Raw genomic sequence first — 20,242 nt, 5'->3', positions numbered from 1 at the left:
AGCGCCCGTCGCGCTTCGAACCCGGACTGTTGTAACCGGGAACGCGTGCTCTCACCACGCGGAGTCCAACGCTCTACCAACTGAGCTACGGGACCGGCTTAGTTAGACCGGCTAGTTATAATCTTTTTCATAAATTTACTGATTGTGATAACAAACCATCTGACCTTTCTGTCGCAATCGTGTGACGCGACCTTGTAAAAAGGTAAGAAAAGAAAGAAAATGATAAACTGCATGTTTTGATGACGTAATACACCTAATAATTTCATCTGTCATGATTAAAAGGGTAAAAAGTAAGTATTTGACGATTAAAAATCAAACATTGGAAACTCATACAAAAAATGTTCTCACTCTTGTTTCAATCAAGACTTCGAAATGATTTTGACGTATTTCAAATCTTATCGAAAGGATTGATCAAGTGAGTGCCGTGAGCGGTCGGCCGGTCGGCCATTGCCATTTCCGCTTGTTTGCTGTCGGGCGTGCCAGCTGGGGTTAGGATACGGGCTTTGTTGAACCATTTAGCAGGATACACATAAAATATTTCATCAGCTCTAGCTAAGTAGGCAATTGAATGTTTAATTAAGGGTTCCAAAGTCACCGAAAACCAAAACGCGGAGAACCCCTGCCTGGTAGGCGCGGCAGGGCCCGTTCGACATACGGCTGGCGCAGTGAGCTTTTAGTCAAGCGATTTTGGCTGAATAAAGGATTTGGTCCTTAGATATTAGAGTGGCCTACTGAGTCTTAATTTTGCCCAACATCTATTACACGCGAATCGCGGGAGGTAATGGTGTAAGGATCGTATCTTCGGAGCTGCGGCGAAGTTGGGCGTCATAATTGTATTCGACGCACAATGGTGAGGGCTATCAGTATTCAGCTGTTCCCGAATTAATCATTGTTTTGTTTGAACCTAACCAATGCTAATCAACGGAAGGCTGTCTATTGCCAACATTGTTTATTACTTCAATTTTGTATATCTAAAGTTTCCCTGATTGTGTTGCGCTTAGTGTGTAAATTGCAATTTCTGCTTGGAGGTTGGCCTGGATATGGTATCTAACTATCTACCTTACAACTTTTACAGTTTTCATTTGCATGGGGCATGATTGTGAACTAATTCAATGAAAAATACATTTTTCTCTGGAAATGTTTCATTCATATGGCTTTTATGGCAAATTAAAGTGACCATCCCACCTTAACATTAGTTTTGAGTTGAGATAGCCAAATTGGTGGCCATGGCCTGAAAATACCGGTTTGGGCACTCACAACATCGAAAAATGCTTTAATTCGGAGATATGGAATTTCAAACTTGCAGTTTTCGGATTCTAAGGGGCTAATGCATTGGTATGCCCCCTTAGAATTTGTGACGTCAGCGGAGGTCTAACAGTTTTTAAATCTTTTACTAAAACGTTTGGTAGCACGCGGTGGTATATGCTGCTTTGCGCGCAACAAATGCCGCACTTTCAAATAAAGTCGCTAGGAACAGCGGAGATCCCAAAAAGTAAACAAAAGTAAAAGTCTAATATCTTGAAAACCGGTGAATATTTTTCGATGAAATTTGGTACATATTCGTTTTCGCTCTTTCTGAACCGAGCGACATCACTTTCATGCCAATTCATTAACTTTTTTGAAGGTGGGAGGGTCCCTTTAAGTCCAATTCTAAAGTTGATTCTTTAATTAAAATAGTTGATAGGCAGGTTAATATATGACGTTCAGCTTAAAACAACTGACACACAAAATCATATGTCAGTTGCTAAATCCTGAATGTTGTGTGTTTAAACCCATCTTTCAATTTTTCAAATAGGTATAGAAATAACCTTTGTAATTTGACTTCATTTGCATTTGATTGGATTGAAAATGGTGTAGTTTGACAAATTCCATCCAAGCTATCATCCTGAAACGAAAGTCCTGCAAGTCCAGAGAGTGAACTGGCTGTATATCACCTATTCTGATAAGTAAAGCCATTTTCCCTCAGAAAGTGTTGGATGCTAAAGTGCTCAATTTTGGATATGTGATCAGGTCCTATCGATGGTGAAGCCAAGTTCATCTGAGCATATGCCTTTTCCTATTTTTAGAGGTGTCATTCTGTTTTTTTCATTAGGTAGAGTTTTAATTTAACCATGAGAATACTCGGCCTTAAGTCATCCAATAGTTGTTTATGTATGTAAAGTAAATGTTTAACTGCACCTGTTGCCAGCTGATAGTATTGTATTGGCAGGGTCACAGTATTATCATATTGGTTTTGTTGTTTTTCAGTCTCGGATCGACCCACTCAACCTTCTGATAACTCTCAGTGTTCTACTGGGTCCTGATGGTGCCATTAAAAAAGATCAAGATGTTCAACGTGTTGTCAAGTAAGTTCAGCCTGTTTGTGTGTTTACTTGTATGTAAATCCTTAGTATTTAATGGCATGCCCATTTTACTTTACTCCTGGGTCCATAAAACTATGACAGGGCATGGGTTAACCAGTAACCTGCGCCCTGCTGGGGGAGTGTTTGAACACACCCTGCGGTTTTTCGCGAATATCTCAAAAACGCCTCATCATAATCTTTTCTACATATGTAGTGAAAATTTCAGACTCAAGTCACTTAAGGTCAGGTCACCAGGTCAGGTCAAGTGACCTCACTACATAAAAAGTTTCAATGTCTGCCATAGCTACACCGAGTGACTGATCACTTTGAAACTTTCAGCGATTGCTAAGAGCAACAGTATGTACAAAATGTACCTCTTGGAATTTTAGTATCGATGACCTAAGGTCAGGTCAATTTTGCGACCTCCCCCATTATAAGACAATGGGATAAAATTGAAAGTCGCCTCCTTTAGACGGAAGTCATTATAAACACTATAAAACACTGAATTACCAGTATCTTTGACACACTGAACATGAAAATGGCGCCCGTGACCCCTTGAGGTCATCTCAGGTTGCCAATGGTATCTGACTGTTTTTCGTGAATAAATTTTGATAGAGGCATGCTAGGACGATGAAAACACCTTAGTTGTGTTTGGCTCGACGATACGGATGGACTGATATGCAACTTGACCCTTTCCGGTCAGGTCATGATGTATATTAGTGTATTAGTGTAACAGGTGTACGATGTCAAATACGTACTGAAAAGTTGATTTGAAAAATTTATAATATTGAAAGTTTTGCTATCATGCGTATAACTTGGCTATTTTTGAAGATATATATAATTTTCGAAATTTTCAAAATTTCGAAAATCCGAGATTACAGTTTGATAGCGCAATGTATTCTGAGTACTCTCATGCAAAGAAATTGGATCTAGCCAAAAAACAGCTCTTGAGAGCAATTGCCGTAGTTCAATTTTTTATCGTCGAAATCGGCTGAACATGACGTCACTCTGACGTCATTTCCGGCCGTCCTGTGGTAGCTACGAAGTTCATATTTTGACAGAAGGTGTCAAATTGATGCAGCCGAAGGTACTGAAAGCAGTGTCAGAAAAGTGGTTTGGGGATCTAAGTTCACGGAGCAAAATTTTTGGCTGCTCACGGAACAAAAATCCTGAAGTAAGGCACTGTAGGGCCATGCGTATTGTTATAGGTACGCTTTAAGTATAAAGATATTTGCCAGAGTCTCAGTCAGAAACAGCAGCTTCTACATATAAAATAAGGGTTCAAGGAGCGCAGCAGGTTGTGGTCTTACAGCCCAAGTGTTAGACTTATTTATAACTAGTTAGGAAATCTGGACATGTAAGTAATGGATGACCACTGATGCTCAAAATTATTCATGATGGAAAATATACAAATTATTATTAATATTGTGAATGAAGTGAGAAAAATGAATGGGGTATAAAATATACACAACATCCAGAATATGTTTTTCATGCCACATTTTTACATGAAACAAAAACTGCTGAGTATATTGAAATACTATTTGAAATACATTAAACCAACATCAAAAGATGACCAAGTGGACTGGTACCTACCTACCTATATAGTATCACTTATCAGTATAAATGGCCTTGTACCTACCTACCTATCTAATACAAGTTTGACAAATTTGACGCAATCCAGCTTGAAACAAATAACGAGCCACAAAGACACAAAAACATGCCAGCACTTTAAGTAAAAGGTCTTGTGCAAGACAACCCCCCAAAAAAACATGCCACATATGATTATTGATTATAATCAATAATAGATAATTGTCCACGCGCTTACCCAAACGGACGCCTCGCACCTCGAGCCGCCTTGAGAAATGGCGCGGAGGCCCGTTGGCGAGGGAAATTAGAGGAAAGGGATTTCCTCTTTACTGGTTTTCAATTTGATAAAATTGGTTCAAATTAATGAATACTTCAAAATAGAATATAAAATGCAAAAACAATCTAAAATAAATGTATATTTGACCTCAAGCTGGCTGCTTCATTCCAAATAATATATCAAAAAGCAAAGGGATTTTATGCCCTAGACAAACATTACTTCATGTAAAATTGATATCAGCATATGTCGGTATTATACCTGTAATCGGCATCAACTGGGAAATAATTTTATGCTATGCAAACCGCCGTCTCTCAACGATTCTAACGGTACCCAATTTTATATGAAATATTGTCGGAATTGCTTAAACGTTCCAAATTCAGTGAGTTGTTCCGTGACGAAACATGGTCACGGCGTTTCGATAAAACTATATGAAAACGTCTATAAAAATATAAAAATTTGGCATAGAAACAATCAGAATTGAACAATCTACGATGCCATACCAAATTTGAACCGATTGCAAGCCTATTTCGACCTTTATTCTACCCTTACTTTTGTTCCGTGTCACGGAACAAGAATATCATAAATTGAGAAATGCACTGCCATTGAAATGCCGTTATGAGGATATGGCAGCCTCACTGAAAGGTCGAAAGCGAGCGTCTTCGACAAATAATGCGCATCACGGTCAAAAGCAGTGTTTAATTGTTCTTGATATCAGCTTTTCCTGCATAAAGATCATTTTCTGCCCAATAGTGGACGAGAAAGCAGGAAATCGATGGTTACTGATTTGATGAAAGAATACGCAAAAGAAATGGCAGTGTCTACCCTGGGCAGTGTATCCATAAACGTGGTGTGGATTGTGCATTGTGCAAAGACATTGTGGTGAGGACTTTCCATTCAAGTCGCAGGTATGGGTGGTTGTTCGTGATAATATTGATTTATCGTAAGAAGCATCTAATCTCATTCCGTGCACGTGACATGCAGGTGATCATGGTTGAATTGGAGGGTAGGTAGGTATCATTCTGTCACGGGCTGATTCTCCTTTCGTAAATTGCTTCTCATTCGTAGACAAACGGGTGAGAAATGTGATGGAAACATTTATTTATTTCACAAACACACTCAATAGCATACATTCAAGGCACGTATACTGGATTCATTCCTTTACGCTTGTTTTAAAACTTGCTGGATAGTTTGACATGGTAATTGTCAATAGTTCTATCTTGTAAGCACTTCAACTTTGGAAAGTAATCATGACTGGCATTTTGACTGATCCAATTATGATGATTGCATGGTGAAATTGTGGAGCAACTGCTTCTTGTCTGCTTCAATAGTACTTGCAGGATGCCTGCTTGCTGCTTTGGAGATCTGAAAACAGAACAAAGCACAAGTGTCAAATTTTCAATTAACATGTTTCTTTAGTAAGTTTCCCTTTCAGCCCTGTGATGCCCAGTTGCAGTTGATATTTAGTCAGTGACGGAACAAAAAAAAGTGATTATTAGCAGTGAAAAATCTCACGGAACAAATCTTCCAAGTTCAAAAAAATTGAGAAAACGGCCACTTTTCTGACACTGACTGAAAGTTTCGCGTCGATATGTCTAGCGGTTTAAAAGTTAGGGCAGAAAAACTAGAGGGGGGGGGAGGGTCTATGCATAGCCCAATCCCAGTGGGGCGCGGGTTAATAAGTTTTTTACCAGTAAAACGCCTTTTGGGGCGACCAATGGAGCGAGCGAGAGGGTGGGCCTTGCACGTGCGAAATTGTGAGGGGGCACCTCCAACTTACTTATGCACTGCAGTCTGCACCCTACTAACCGATCCCTAGCGATGTGCCAAATTTGAGCGCAATCGGCCTAGCCGTTATCGGGATCTGGTAGCGGCACGCATCACGTGCGCACGTGCAAAATGGGTCCCAACTGACTTGCACGGCACCCTACTAACCGGCCCCTAAACATGTACCAAATTTCAGCGCAATAGGTTCAGCCGTTCTCGAGATCTGGAATCGACCCCTGCACGTGCGCACGTGCAGCAGCACCCCAACTGTGGCACATGGATATGCAATATGCATTGCCTAGTGGGCGCCTACCTACATGGTGTCCCAAAAATAATGTCACATCTTTCCAGCGTCAATTGCATGAAAATAACAAACATGAGAGGTGCGCTTTTCTTATGTATCCCACCTTCTCCCTGATACGGGCAAGCATACGGTCCGGGACATCAGTCATCAATTCAACATGTCCAGCTGCTGTAGACTGATCTTGGACCAGACAGATCGAACGTCCCTGGTCAGCGTGCCTTCAGATTATCCTGGTGACATTTTGTTCGCCTCTTACCGGACGATCGCCGTAAGCTTTTCTATCGGCGACAGGTCAGGACTATTTCCCGGTCATTTGTCCTTCTCCCAGAATGCTGCGAAGTTCGATCTGCACCAGTCCTGTGTCGTTCTAGCTCGATGAGCCGGGGCGCCGACCTGTTGAAAGATAACCCTGGACATGTGCAGCAGAAGTTTTCGGCTGGAAACGTGGCTTGGTGGGCTTCAGCTTTAGAGACAACCTCCGGTATCGATGGATAATTATCGACTTGGCAATCAGCCTCTGTTGACTATGACTGTTGGCAATCAGCCTCCTTGCCAGTTTCCTTGTGGATAAGCCCGTCTTTAGCTCCGCACTTCGCGGTGACGATCTGCAGCCGGCTGGCGGAAGTCTTCCTGCCGTGACCTAGCCTGTTTTCAGGCGTCTATCCGCTTCTGTCGCGTGACAACCAGCGCTAAATCGTGCGGCAACTCATGCCCAGTGCCTCAGCGACCTGGCCGTGGGTCATGCCACCGGCAACCATGCCGACTGCCCCGCTGCGGGACGATTTGCTCTGCAGTTTTGCCGTCCTGGACACCTGGTCCGCGCGCGCTGGGTACTGCCCCGGAAATGACCTCCGTTCACCCTTTGACCAGTCAGGGTCACAAAAAATTCGAAGGTCGCGTGACTAGAATGTGGCCAATATGGTCTGGGAGCCAGTACCGGCGAAATTATATTGATATCGCGCCGTAAAAGGCAAAATAAAGGTTGTGAGAGGGTACCTATAACATTAATTTTGGGACACACTGTACGTGCCAACTTTCAGCGCGATCGGCCCAGTAGTTACCGAGATATTGCAATTGCTATACACCCCTTCGTTTTGCACGTGGCACGTGCATAAGGGGTAACCCACGTGCATCGGGAATAGTCCAATACTTGGTAGAAGGAATGAAGCTACCCTACAAAAATTAGCGCATGTAAATCGGTCAAGTGATTGCTGAGATATAAGCCTCGCAAAAGCGATCGATAAGCGATCGATCGATACGACCACTGGCTCTCGAGATAGGGGGAGGGGGAGTCGAAAATGACATGACATACCTAGCGTTACTTAAGGTCGTTTTTAATTTTGGCGGGACGTTGTTCACCTTTCCAGGAATCATGTTGTAGTTGTTGTATAAGGTTCTGAAAGTTTTACGTTGCTGGCTTCAAGCGTTTACATGATACTGGCGCCACACGAGCGGGGTTAGATTCTGCCCCCCTCCCCCCAGCGGATCTCGGATTAAAGTGACCACCCCACCTGAACATTAGTTTTGAGTTGAGATAGCCAAATTGGGGTCCCTGGCCTGCTATTACCGGTGATTGGGCACTCACAACATCGAGAATTGCCTTAATTCAAAGATATTTGATTTCAAACTTGCAGTTTTCGGATTCTAAGGGGCATTTGAATGTCCCCCCCCTTAAATTTGTGACGTCAGCGCAGGTCTAGCGATTTTTGAAACTTATGCTAAAAGATAACTTGCTGTGGCGGTATGTACTGCTTTGCGCGCAACATCTGCCGCACTTTTAAGATACCAAATTATTGCTTCCAAATGACGTCATAGGGACAGCGGAGGACGCAAAAAGTAAAAAGTAAAAGTCTGATACCTATCTCAAAAACAGGTGAATATTTTTCAGTGAAATTCGGTAGATATTCATTTTTGCTCTTTCTGAACCACGGTACATCATTGTCATGCCAATTCATTGACTTTTTGAAGGTAAGAGGGCTTTAAACGGCCTTCACTCCTGTGGTCATGACGCGCCGTGGTGACTGCAGTAAGTAAGCGATCTCGTTTCAAAGACGTTTTGCACTCCTTGCCAATCCTTAACGATTACTCAATAGCTATTATCGCGATCCCATTAACCCGTGCATGACTGGGGTATTTTCCATAACGCGATGGACTGGTGGGGGGGGGGGGGGGGGCTACAGAGCCCCCTCCTATCTCCGATACTACTGGGCCGATAGCCCTGGATACACTCACTACGTTTCCATGACACGTCTAAATCGATTTAGCGAAATTTCACGTGCGTTTTTCTCGGAAACTATTTACCTTATGCAAAAAATGAGCGTATATATGGTTTTAGCTAGCACCTAATCCTATATTTACGTTTTTAAATTATGCCTAAATGCTATGATGGAGCAAATCCATTTTTCAAAATCGGCTTAGCTTGTGTCATGGAAACGTAGCCGGACATGGGTGTCGGTGTGCTGAGTGTGTAGTGTCGTCTGTCGTCTCCTCTTGCGACCATGTAAGTTTCTGCCGTGCTTTGTAACAATTGGTTAAGAAAATTTATCCCAATTATTGCAGCAAACATTAACCGCAGACCAAAACTGGCCCCGAAACGCTCAGTTCAAAATGGCGGCGGCGCCGCCTGCCGCAAAGGGAATAGTGCTGCCATATGCTGCCAAAGTGGGATCGGCCTCTCTAATCTTCTTTTTGAATCCGGATTACCCGATCCGATCCCCCAACGCGAAATGTGCCGTTTCCATGGTCGTTTGAATCCGGATTCGGAGCTAATCCGGATTCAGAAGTGTCATGGAAACGGGGCTATTGTCGAGCGAAACCTAATTTAATGGACCTCGAGGTCATTGAAGACGTCATAGGTCAAGTAAAAAATTATGAACATTCTGGATTGTTCACGATTTGGGCTCTGGTCACCGGCTAACAAATAAGATCAGGGTCATTTTCGTTTTACGCACTCGTTGATATATGCCTAAGATGCCCGGAGGGTACCGATCTTGTACTTCAGTCAGGTCAAGACCAGGTCATCCTAGGTCATGAAACTTTTATATTGTACATCGGTCACCTGACACATATTTTATGGTCCATATCAGCCATAGATTTCGAAAATAGTGTCGTCATGTCCTATGAGGCCGTCCTATGAGGCCGTTTTCAGATGGATTTAGCTGAGGCCAGGTCACTTTCAGCCTCAGGTAAAAAAGGTTACATTTTGAAGTTGAAATTTTTCAACAAAAATTGTACCTATCAGATGCAGTTTGAGCTCAGGAACACGATGGTGCTATTTAATTGGATGTACGATGCCGAAAACGTACTGAAAAATTGATTTAAAAAATTAAGAATAGTGAGATATTGACCACAAAGCGTATACCGTAAAGTGGGGCTATTTGAGACAGTGGGGCTATTTGAGACAGTAAGGTAGTGGTTTAGTAAAATCGCTGTAAAATGAAAACCGTTTGATATTTTTTCGTCATTTTTGCTTAGGTTGATGTGGAATTGAACAGTGAATGACCTGAATAACCTTTTTGAAAAATTTCGAAAAGTTTTGAAAGAAAGTTGGTGTAAAATACGAAATACAGAAAAACGCACAATTTAAGTTGCTCGAAAAGGACCCCTACCTGCCGCTTAACATAGCTGAAATTTTAACAGCTTCGGCACTGCATCTATCGTTACTACCGTTTTACTTATAGGCTAAGCACATTTTTCATGAAAATATTATACATTGTTAACGTTACTGCCGATTGCGTAACCCATTGTCTCAGAATCCCGATGATGCCCACCTGGTCAAACCTCAACCGATATGTCAAATAGCTACTGATAATGGTGATGCGATTGCACCCGAGAAGACTTACCACCATCTACTTGAAGTGCATCGAACATTCGACATGAGCAACACCGGTGAATCGGTCGTGGTCATAAACGTGCAGTGGGTTCATGGTAGGCAGGGCTGCGGAGTCGATGGATTTTCGGCGACTCCGACTCCGACTCCGACTCCGGCTTTCAAAAACCAGCTCCGACTCCGACTCCGACTCCGGGCAGAATTGTCGACTCCGACCGACTCCAACTCCCGACTCCGACTCCGCAGACCTAGCAGGGCTGCGGAGTCGACAGATTTTCGGTGACTCCGACTCCGACTCCGGCTCGGGTTTCTAAAATCGACTCCGACTCCGACTCCGGTCACAACTGTCGACTCCGACCGACTCCGACTCCGACTCCGACTCCGACTCCGCAGCCCTGATGGTAGGTACTATTAGCAGCAAGCAATATTTACATGTTCGTAGTGTAACATATGACCCTTTAGCTGGTTACCAAACTAGTTATTCTGATGAATATGTGCTTAAAATGTGCCTCATCAGTCACTGACTTAGTCGACAATCAACACATGTCTACCTTGGTTGACCAAAAAACACAATTGAAGATTACTTAACACATGGACGTACTGTTAGGTGAGCCTATGCAAGTACTTGATGTGGTAGGGTAACCGGCCAATTGATACAGCATGCAGCGATCGAGGAAAATCGTCATAAAATCAAAACCGCTTAACATTTTTCTGTTATTTCTTCGCATGAAGATGTGCAATGGAACAAGGAATCATGCATACCATTCACTTGGGAAACCTTTTAGCTCGTTTGATTCATTACGGTGTGCTTCATTAGGTAGCAAGCCTGTCTCAAATAGCCCCACCGACTTTCAGTATGTCTGTTTTCACGCCACCAGGGCTATATACAAAAACTCTCTTTCAAAATTTTACTGTCGTTGACTTTAAAATAGTCCTTAATGATCATTCTGCAAATTTGAAAGTTTAGGGTCACATCATATTAAGATAGCCTTAGCATATAGTGATGCAATTTTATATCCTACCGAAATGAAGCATCCTACGAAAAAGGGAAAGATTGAATATCAAGGAAATATAACTGTCTTTGCAAAAACAATTTTTGCCAGAATGATCAAAATTTAATTTCCAATCGCATGGCATTTAAAAAATTATCTCTAGCGTGACCGATTTTCTTCAATTTCTTCGTAACTAAAACTGTCTCAAATAGCCCCACCCTATGGGGCTATTTGAGACAGGCTTTAACTAAAAGAATATCCTCAATCATTTTTACTAGCTGAAACAAAATGCACCTATATGAAAGAGCTTACGGAGAACTACATTCTTGCAATTTACATGCTATAAGAAATATGAACCGTCTTAAAGGGAGAGGCCAAAAACTGTAAAATCCGTTTCAAATAGCCCCACTTTACGATACCTTAGCTATTTTAAAATATATCGGGCTAGCACTTTTTAGAGTAGATAATTAGTGTGTTCTATCACATTTATTCCGTGTTTTCTTTTTTCTCAAAAAGCTAAAAACTCAGGAATTTTTTTTTTTAAGAAAAGAAAAAATTCAGATCAGGTCAAAAATGACGTCACCGGTGTCAAAATAGTCAAAATAGCGGCGCCAAGAGGCCAAGAGAGTATTTCACGAGTAGCTTTTGAAGCAATTAAGCTAGGCCAAAACTAATAGTACCATCGTAATCCTCTCGTCAATCCGCATCGAAACAAGTGTGTTGATCTTGTAAGGTCCAGGTGGGTGACGGCACGTGATCGCCCGAGGCGGTGGTGGGTAAACAGTTTTTCGTCATTTAATGCTCTGATGCAATCGCTGCGACCTTTTACAAGACCTTCTCCTCGTCGTTATGTATTGCTTTCAACTACTGGTCCCCGAATGATGACTATCCTCACGCAAGATAGGATGAATAGAGCTAGCAATTAAGCCCAAAAAACATATTCGAAAATGTTACAAAACACTTCTTTTGAAGGAGATGAATTGAATGGTTTTTGAGTCCTCAGGCCATCGATATCAAAATTCTGAGATAAACAAATTGTAGCTAACAGAACTATGCAATAGCTATGCAATAAGATAACTTTATCTTATTGCATCCTGCAACTTTCAAAGGACTCGGTAATCTACAGGACCTCTGACACGGTGATGAAGTTGCAAAAAAGCGATTTGAGGTTAGGTCCTTCAAAGTGACCTGCTGACCACCTTACCCCGAAAGTTAGAAGGTTCAAACTTGCACATTATGTGTAAAATTGATATGGAAGTAGTCGTACCAAATTTCGCGGCGCTACGTGTCGCGGTCTTTCCGCTATTCACGATAAACCTCAGGTATAACCACCCTCCCCCCGGACCCGCGCGAAAACAGAGAGGGGGTTGGGCGTTTCGGCCCTCCTCCCCAACAGGGCGCGGGTTAATCTGATTAATTCGGCTTCGAAAGACAAGAGGCAGTGTATCAAAATTGTATTTTGGCTTGGGTGTCAGAGGGGAAGTTCCTCTCCAAAAAAGGGGGATGAGAGTGGAAAATTCCAGTCCGAGTAGGCCCAAAGAGAGTGGAAAAGGGATGGCACAAATTTATGAACAAGCGTGGTACTTAGAAGGTGGGATGTACAACGAACATCCATGCAAATGCTTTTTCTCGATAGAATTGGATGTGGAAAATTGCTCTTAAAAGTTAGAGCTGATAGTGCACAATGATTTTCATTTGAATGTCGTTTTCCACCCAAATCAGCACATTCTGGGACACTGAGAGGCGATGCTTCCATCAAGCTTTGTCTTTATTTTGCGATGACCTGGGCCCTGTTCATGAAGTCTGCGGTCGCTGCGGCCGGCCGCAGGTTCTAAGCCCAGAAGCCAGGTAACGTGAGTGAGCGGAGGGGACCGTGTCCAGTCGTGAGGGCACGTTAAACGTTCGGACAAATTTATGCCATGCAACTGGAATTGCGCGATCGGGTGGTGGTGTCAGGATCAGCACAACAAGCTCTGCTTAGTGCGGGCTCTGATTCCTCAAATCCGCCCATTCAGCCATTCCGACTAAATTAATAAAGAAAAGCCCCACCCATTTTTGAAACGTCATCACTCACTCGGCCGCAGCAGCGTTCCATGAACAGCGTCTGCTGCCGAAATAAGTTCCGACAATTGTTAACAACTAACGCACACCGCTAGATAATTTGTTTACAAAATCGTCTCCATGACAATACGGCTTGCGCCTATTTGACTTCAGTGCGCCAAGTTCAGTGCAATTAGTTTTCTTGCGGCTCGGCGGTCGCTGGATTGCGGCCGCAGAGATCGCAGCGGCCGCAGCAAGGTGACGTCATACATTCGTCATACTACATGAGCCCCGCCCCTTTTCGTGACGTAACAACCCGGCTGACCGCAGCGGCCGCAGCGACCGCCGGGGTTCATGAACACTGAACAGGGCCCTGCTATTTTTGAAACTGCGTAACCCTTGCTTGTGAGCGTCTTGCCATTGTTCGATAGTTTTGAGCGCAATTTCCAGCTGCTTTCCGGCACACCAGCCTGCTGTCGTACGAGGGTCGTTCAAAACGCTGTAAGTCTCGCATGGTTTCCTTCTTCAAAAATGTCATACGCTACTTTTTTTAGATGATCATGCTGTGCCGATCCTCGTCGACATTTTGCCATGTGTCAGTTCCGACATACGAGTACCATTCCCACCACTTCTGAAACGGAGAGTTTAACAACTAGAGGTGGCAAAATGTGGACCCGGGGACCCGGTCTATGGAACCGGTCTGGACCCGGATGGGTCCAGACCGGGCCCCCAAAAATATTTGGCCGGGTCCAACCGGGTCCTATCATTTCCCTGTGCTTTATGGTAAATATTAATATCTTTTATTGTTATGCTTTGGCAAACAGTCATAGTTGATGCAGTTTCCAGTTCATAAGTCCCAATTCCACTTTTGAATTTTAATATTCCTGCAGATTGGGCTACCTATTCTATAGCATACTGGTCAGTCTTGCTTCAATTTCTTATCTTGTCACCTACAACAGAATAAACAAGTTCTAAGTGCTAGCAATCCAGAAAACATTTCACCAAATGTTTGTACGGATCACTTCCATTCAGTTTGCTGTACAAAACCTAGCAATATTTTGAGCTGTAGAAATCAAATACCAATAACATATGTAGGTAAGTAGGTATGACTGAAATCCATTTATAAATGGACACAAATCCAATTGAAGCAAGGCTGACCAGTGGCATTCTCACCTGCCTTTTCAAAGACATTGACATACCAAAGTCACTATGCCCACCGGAAATCAGAGTTCATGTTTGATATTCAAATGCATTTCATAACTCAAACAGCTTTGAAATTATTTCTATCACGGCCAGAAGACAACTCATAAAACCAACATGCCCTTTCATAAATCCATAAAGCTAAAAATGAATCCAAGGCATTCTCCAGCAACCGTAGTATTGATCAGATTTTTAGCCAACTGGCGCCGCATGGTGGCGCTAGCAGAGCGTATTATACATATAGCGCTCTACTAGCGCCACCATACGGCAGCAGCTGGCAAAAAACTGAGTCAATACCAATGCCCTTCTCCAAGGCCGTGTTGATGTGAAAATGGCGCATTTGAGCGTCATATATGCTATACCTTACGCACGCTAATCTACTGCATAAAGGTTACAATTTTGGAACACGTTTGGGAAGAAATCAAGTATCAGAACCCTTGGTATTTATTCTATATCTAGGTACTAACAACAAAATGTAGTTTGTTTTCTACGTTAATATATTGGCACTTAAGTCATGATCGCAACCTTGCAGTACTTAAAAGTTTATTGCCATTTGCCATTACGATTTTGCAGTACTTTAACCCCAACAAAATTTTGCAGTGATTTAACGCCCGTTTTGTCCTTGTATTGCTATCGTGTCGACATTTCTGGCGCACCTCACAAAGTTTTGATGTTTCTATTTTGATTTTGAATGTTTTCTCGTTTGGGGCCTTGGATACTTGAAAATATTTGTAAGGACTAATAAATTCAATTCTATAAACGAATATCTTTCACCAAGAATATTAGAAAAGGTATGTATCAGTATGTTATCTTGTTCCATGTTGATGTTAGGTTCTGACTCTGGTGAAGGCACTGCTCCATGGATCCCCAGCTCACATCATTTTTAGCAGCTGTAGTAAAAGTGGCTTAGGTTAGCATGAAATTCATTGGTCTACTTACTTCTTATATTCTTAAATATGACCTGAATCTCGTTCTAAAATACAAACTGTGAAGCGAAGTGAAATGACCATGGCATGAGTTTTTTACTTTGCAACACAAGTATGCCCAATTGGAAAGAAACTATTTTCTTCTTGCTATACCTACAACTGTACACAATTTTCATAATGAATTTCGGGAACGGGTCCATCTGGTTCCAACGCTGACTTAGACCGGGTCTGACCGGTTCCAGAAATGTGCCAGTCAGACCGGGTCCGGGTCCGGGTCCCAAAATTTTCCAGTTTTGCCACCTCTATTAACAACCGACCCGATTTTGCGATATCCATTTTCATGCGTGATCGATGGTTAGAGGTGAACCCTTTTTGTGAGCTCATGAAGGGTCGAATGCATTTGAAAGCAATTACACTGCTTGTGGACGGTTGTTACCAATACCCATTCAAAATTTTGACGTTGAATTTCTTGTTGGTTATGAATTATTGAAAAAGCATGGCTAGTACTTGTCGACACCTTTTGGGACACACTGTACAATGAACATAACCTCAAATTTCTATTTCGGGAATGCTCTAGTTTTTTTTTCTTTGACAGTATTCCAATGCCGCCTCGCGCATTTAGCTATGCTCCGTGGTTTCGAAGACAATCTGAGGGGCCGTCAAATGCTCCCCCAGCCCTCTGGTGTTCGACTGAAGGCTCAGTTACGCTGGGGGGGGGGGAGGGGTAACTGCTTCCAAGGCAACTGCGCGGGCCGGATGGCACGGCTACTCCAGCCAATGCCACCCCACCAATTCCAGCGGAGGGACATTGACTGCACTTATTTCACGCGTCGGCACCAATAGAAGTGACAATGTGCCAGTGTTTGCGGATGCTGGCGTTGTTCGGGCCAATGCCAGTCCCAATAGGATATTTTTCTTGAGTCGCACTATTCATTTACTGGTCGCTGGCTGCCTCTTGAATACACGAGAGGCGCAACTCGACGCGGATTGTGCGATAAGAACTGCTTTGTCTGGACTTGGCAATAAGCTGGCTGAGATCAATGATCCGCGGTGTATTTGGGTCTGAGTACTAATAACTCGTGTATCGCCGTCCGAAAAGAACGGCTTTTGTCGTGGAAATTTATGTAAGAGCCGGAACCTGTGTGAGGGCTCAGACTCCCCTGGACCGCCTGGACCTCTACGTAGTACGTAGGGATAAATACTAACGCGGCAGGCGGTGGGCCTCGCGGCCACCTTCCGCGCGGTGGGGGGGGGGGGGGGGGGGCATTGTTTGCCCCCTCGTATCTCCGAAACTACTGGACGGATCCGCAAAGTTCAAACGGCGTTCGATAGTCCTGTCAAATTTGTCGAGGGAAATCCAATTTCATTGACCTCGGGGTCACCGATAACGTCACAGGTCAGGTCAAAGATAAAATGTTTCACCGTTCACGGGTCTTCTAGGGAATGCGCTATAACATCCATTAAAACGCTTTTTGTCGAAAATCAACGGTAGGGCGTAAGCTGCCTAGTACATTGTTGCTATTGGAGGTCACTGATAATACCAGTTCAGGTCACTGGTCAGGTCACCAAGGGTCAGCACATGAACCCAACTTTACTAGGGTTGTGCGATGCATGTTTTATGGCCAATTTTTCATTTCCAACAAAATGGTGTTGGTTATAAGACCATCAGGTACGGTTAAGGTCACTTCCTGGTCGAGGTCAGGTCAATGTCAGGTCAAAAAGGTCAAATTTCAAAGTTTATAATTTTGCATAAAATGAGTAGTGATTCGATGCAGCTCGTCACGGCGAGTCTAATGGTGGTCTTTATTTTGCGCTACGTGGTCTAGAATTGCTAAAAATTGAGGTTGAAAATTTGACGTCATAAATTTTGAAGTTTTTTTTTTGTTATAACTTGGCCAAAAAAAGGGGTATTGATCTCAAATTTGTTATGTGGATAGAAGGCGGTAGGGACTATCACATATATTCCGTTTTTCGAAATTCAAAAAACTTTTGTAATTTTTTGGCTATTATATTCCAAAAAATACTTTTTTATTCTTGGGGTAACAATTCAAAAATTTCAAAAATTCGTGATAGCAGTTTTATAGCCCTGTTAATTCTGCAACTTCTATGTAAAATTTTTATCTATCTCTAAAGCTGTGGGCCTGACAGCTCTTCCCGCGAAACCTTTTTTTGGGTCGAAAATGGCCATAAGTGACGTCACTCCGACCGTCATTAGCGGCCAACCTATCATAGCTTTTGGAAAATTTTGGTCACAATGTGTAACAGGGGCGGATCCAGAAAATCTCCAAGGGAGGGGCCATTAGAAACCAGGAGGCCCCCATATGTTGGAGGCCCCATCTTCCCACTTGTTGGGCCCCCCCCCCCAAAAAAAAAACTGCGTCTATTGAGCTTATCTAGCTGTTCAGGCAACATCTCAACATGAATAGCCACTTTATTTTCAGGAGGCCCCCTTTTCAGCTTTTTAACTTTTTATTTTATTTTTGAAAAAAATCGGCCAAGGGGGGGCCAGGCCCCCATGGCCCCCCCCTTGTATCCGCGCCTGATGTGTAAAAGCTATTCCCGGGAGGGCACTGAAAGTTTGGTGACGATCGGCGCAGCGGGTCTGGAGATATATCGAAAAAACCAAAGGGGGAGGGAGGGCAAAGAAATGCCCCCCCCCCACTACCTGGAAGGCTAAGGAGCTGGACTCTCCAAAGATACCCGAGGTCAGAGGATCTGGAGAGCTTATGGATGTCAGGCCTTACAGGTGTGTTGAATTGTAGGTATTTTCACTAGTTATGGCATACGTGATGTGATGGACGGAAGCGATTTCTAAAATTGGTTTACAGTGCTTTTGATAATCCGGATATTTGAACTTTTTTCACAGGACAATCAAGTTCCACTATAGTGTCCTTTCTAAAGCTGGAGTCTCTGCCTTCCATTTTTGTACATTCAGTTTTTCTTTCACTCGGGAGGTTTCTCGCTATTTTACGACACGTGCCAAGGCCCTAAACTACTAAAGCGCGTGTCCGTCATGCGTCAAGCTTGCGTCGTCAATCCCAGGAATAATCCCAAAGTAAAGCCAAGGTCCGGCTTGATTTCAAGTAATGTATTTTTATTTGGGTTCCATGGGGTGGGCGAAAGTTTAACTTTGAAGTATTTTTGTACCGTCCGTTTCCGATTTTCTTTCAAATTATGTCCGAATTGAAGTAGTAAACATTCTAGTAAAGATGACTGAAAAATGTCCGAAACCAGGTTTTCTTATATTAAGTCCTTGTATTATTCTCGTTGACTTGAGGAGGCTGATTTATTTTCAACATTTTGATGTACCTTTTGCAGTTATTTCGTGTGTCAAACAATACCAATAAGTTGATTTGTAGTGTTTTTGTGTTTTGAAACACAATGCTTAACATCATGTTCAAACTCTGGCAGGGTGCGACTCTGGGAACATTTTTTTTTTCTCAATACATGTGTGTTGAAGTTCGAGTAAGTTTCGGCCTTGTTGGATGTCCGAAAAGTAAGATTGCGATTGGCATCACCGGTGTATTCAGTTGCAAGATATTCTCGAACAACACAGATGCATACATGCATGCATATATCAAACAGTCATAATAGGTGGCCTGATGCACCTACTATGGCCGTCCCCTGAGCAGCCCGCGTTGTTACTCCGCCCTGCCTAGTGTCCCTTGCCGGAGCTCTGCATCGAGTAACATGTATTCCCTTGTCTTCCAGTGTGATGATACGCTTCTCCAAGAAGTTGGTCAGCAAATGCATCTACATCCAGATTCTTTTGGCAACCAAAGGAGACCTGTTGGACGAGTAAGTACAATCGTTTTTTTTTTTACATTTCAATTTCTATTTTTCACATGTCAATTTGAGCTCATTTTCTAGTACATCACATAAAGAGCAAACAAAAACACCGTCATCGTACCCATCCTACAAGACCCTTTCGTATGGCCGCGCCCTTAGCACCCTGTCCAAGGTCACTTCGGTGACGTGAGTGTCGCTGACATAAAATACCGGCCTGCTTCTGGTTCGAAGTCGCTTTCGACCTCAATATCAGCATCTGCCTGACTGGGTCGGGCCTGGAGCGATCCGTCCGTGGAGCAATCATTTTATTGATAAGTTTCTCAGGGTTTACATTCGGCTATACGTGTGTGTGCATTTGAAATTCGTTTGACTTGCTGAGTCCAGAGGCCATAAAAAGTAACACACTATTGGTTTTTCAATCCTTTTTAAAATAGTTTTTTCTCCTTTTTGTAGCCGTAAAAACAATTTTACCACATTGTTCTTGAGACGCGTTGAATTATGCATGAGTATCTTGTATTTTTCAGTACCGTAAGGTTATTTGATATGAGTGAGGTTATACAAAACCGAAATTTGTGCCCCTTTCACGGATAGTCGGGGAAAAGTCGGGGAGTACCCCGGATTGATGCACGATAAGGTACCGTAAGGTGAGGCCCTTAATACAAGTTTTACGGTTTTCGGCCTCTCCAAAAAGCGCGCTCCCCTTGGGAATTTTCGTAGATAGCGGGAAAATCGCGGCGCATAGCGTTGCCACCTTTGGGATGACTTTTCCCTCATCGATTTCACACATTGTGTGTAAGTTATAGCCTCAATTATATAAGTTATAAGTCAGTTTGAATGACTCGACCTCAAATCACTTCTTTGCAGCTTTGCCACCGTGCCAGAGCCACAGTAGATGGCTGAGCCCTTTGAAGGTTGGAGGATGTAATAAGGTCATCTCATAGGTACCTGCATTTTGTATATATTTTTCTTTCATTGGCCTAAGGTCAGGCCAATTTGTTGACCTTCCATTTTAAGTCAATGGGGGGGGGGGGGTGTCTTTTGCCTCGTTGTTCACAAATACGCGTTGTATTGGCCAATTCTAACATGAATGACATCATTCACCAATGACCACCAACCTTGAATGTTTGCAATGTTTGCAAGAAGGCAATGTTTGCTATTTGACCCGCACCAGGCCGGTGCTCGGCGCCAATCG

At 43.1% G+C, this 20,242-nt stretch overlaps 1 protein-coding gene across 1 annotated transcript in view; it reads left to right on the top strand.

The window, feature by feature from the left end:
- Positions 1-409: 409 nt before the first annotated feature.
- The window catches only part of LOC122382130 (serine/threonine-protein phosphatase 1 regulatory subunit 10-like), a 72,066-nt gene continuing 52,233 nt past the window's right edge, over positions 410-20,242 (top strand). Inside the window, exons 1-3 of the mRNA XM_043367076.1 lie at positions 410-850; positions 2,248-2,345; positions 18,973-19,059. Coding sequence (XP_043223011.1) covers positions 848-850; positions 2,248-2,345; positions 18,973-19,059 — 188 coding nt within the window. The 5' untranslated portion in view covers positions 410-847. The remainder of the gene's footprint in view (positions 851-2,247; positions 2,346-18,972; positions 19,060-20,242) is intronic.

Source organism: Amphibalanus amphitrite, unplaced genomic scaffold (genome assembly GCF_019059575.1).
Source record: "Amphibalanus amphitrite isolate SeventyFive unplaced genomic scaffold, NRLGWU_Aamphi_draft 000134F_arrow, whole genome shotgun sequence".
NCBI lineage: Eukaryota > Metazoa > Arthropoda > Thecostraca > Balanomorpha > Balanidae > Amphibalanus > Amphibalanus amphitrite.
Note: the sequence above shows the minus strand (reverse complement) of the source record. Positions and strands in the feature narration are given on the sequence as shown.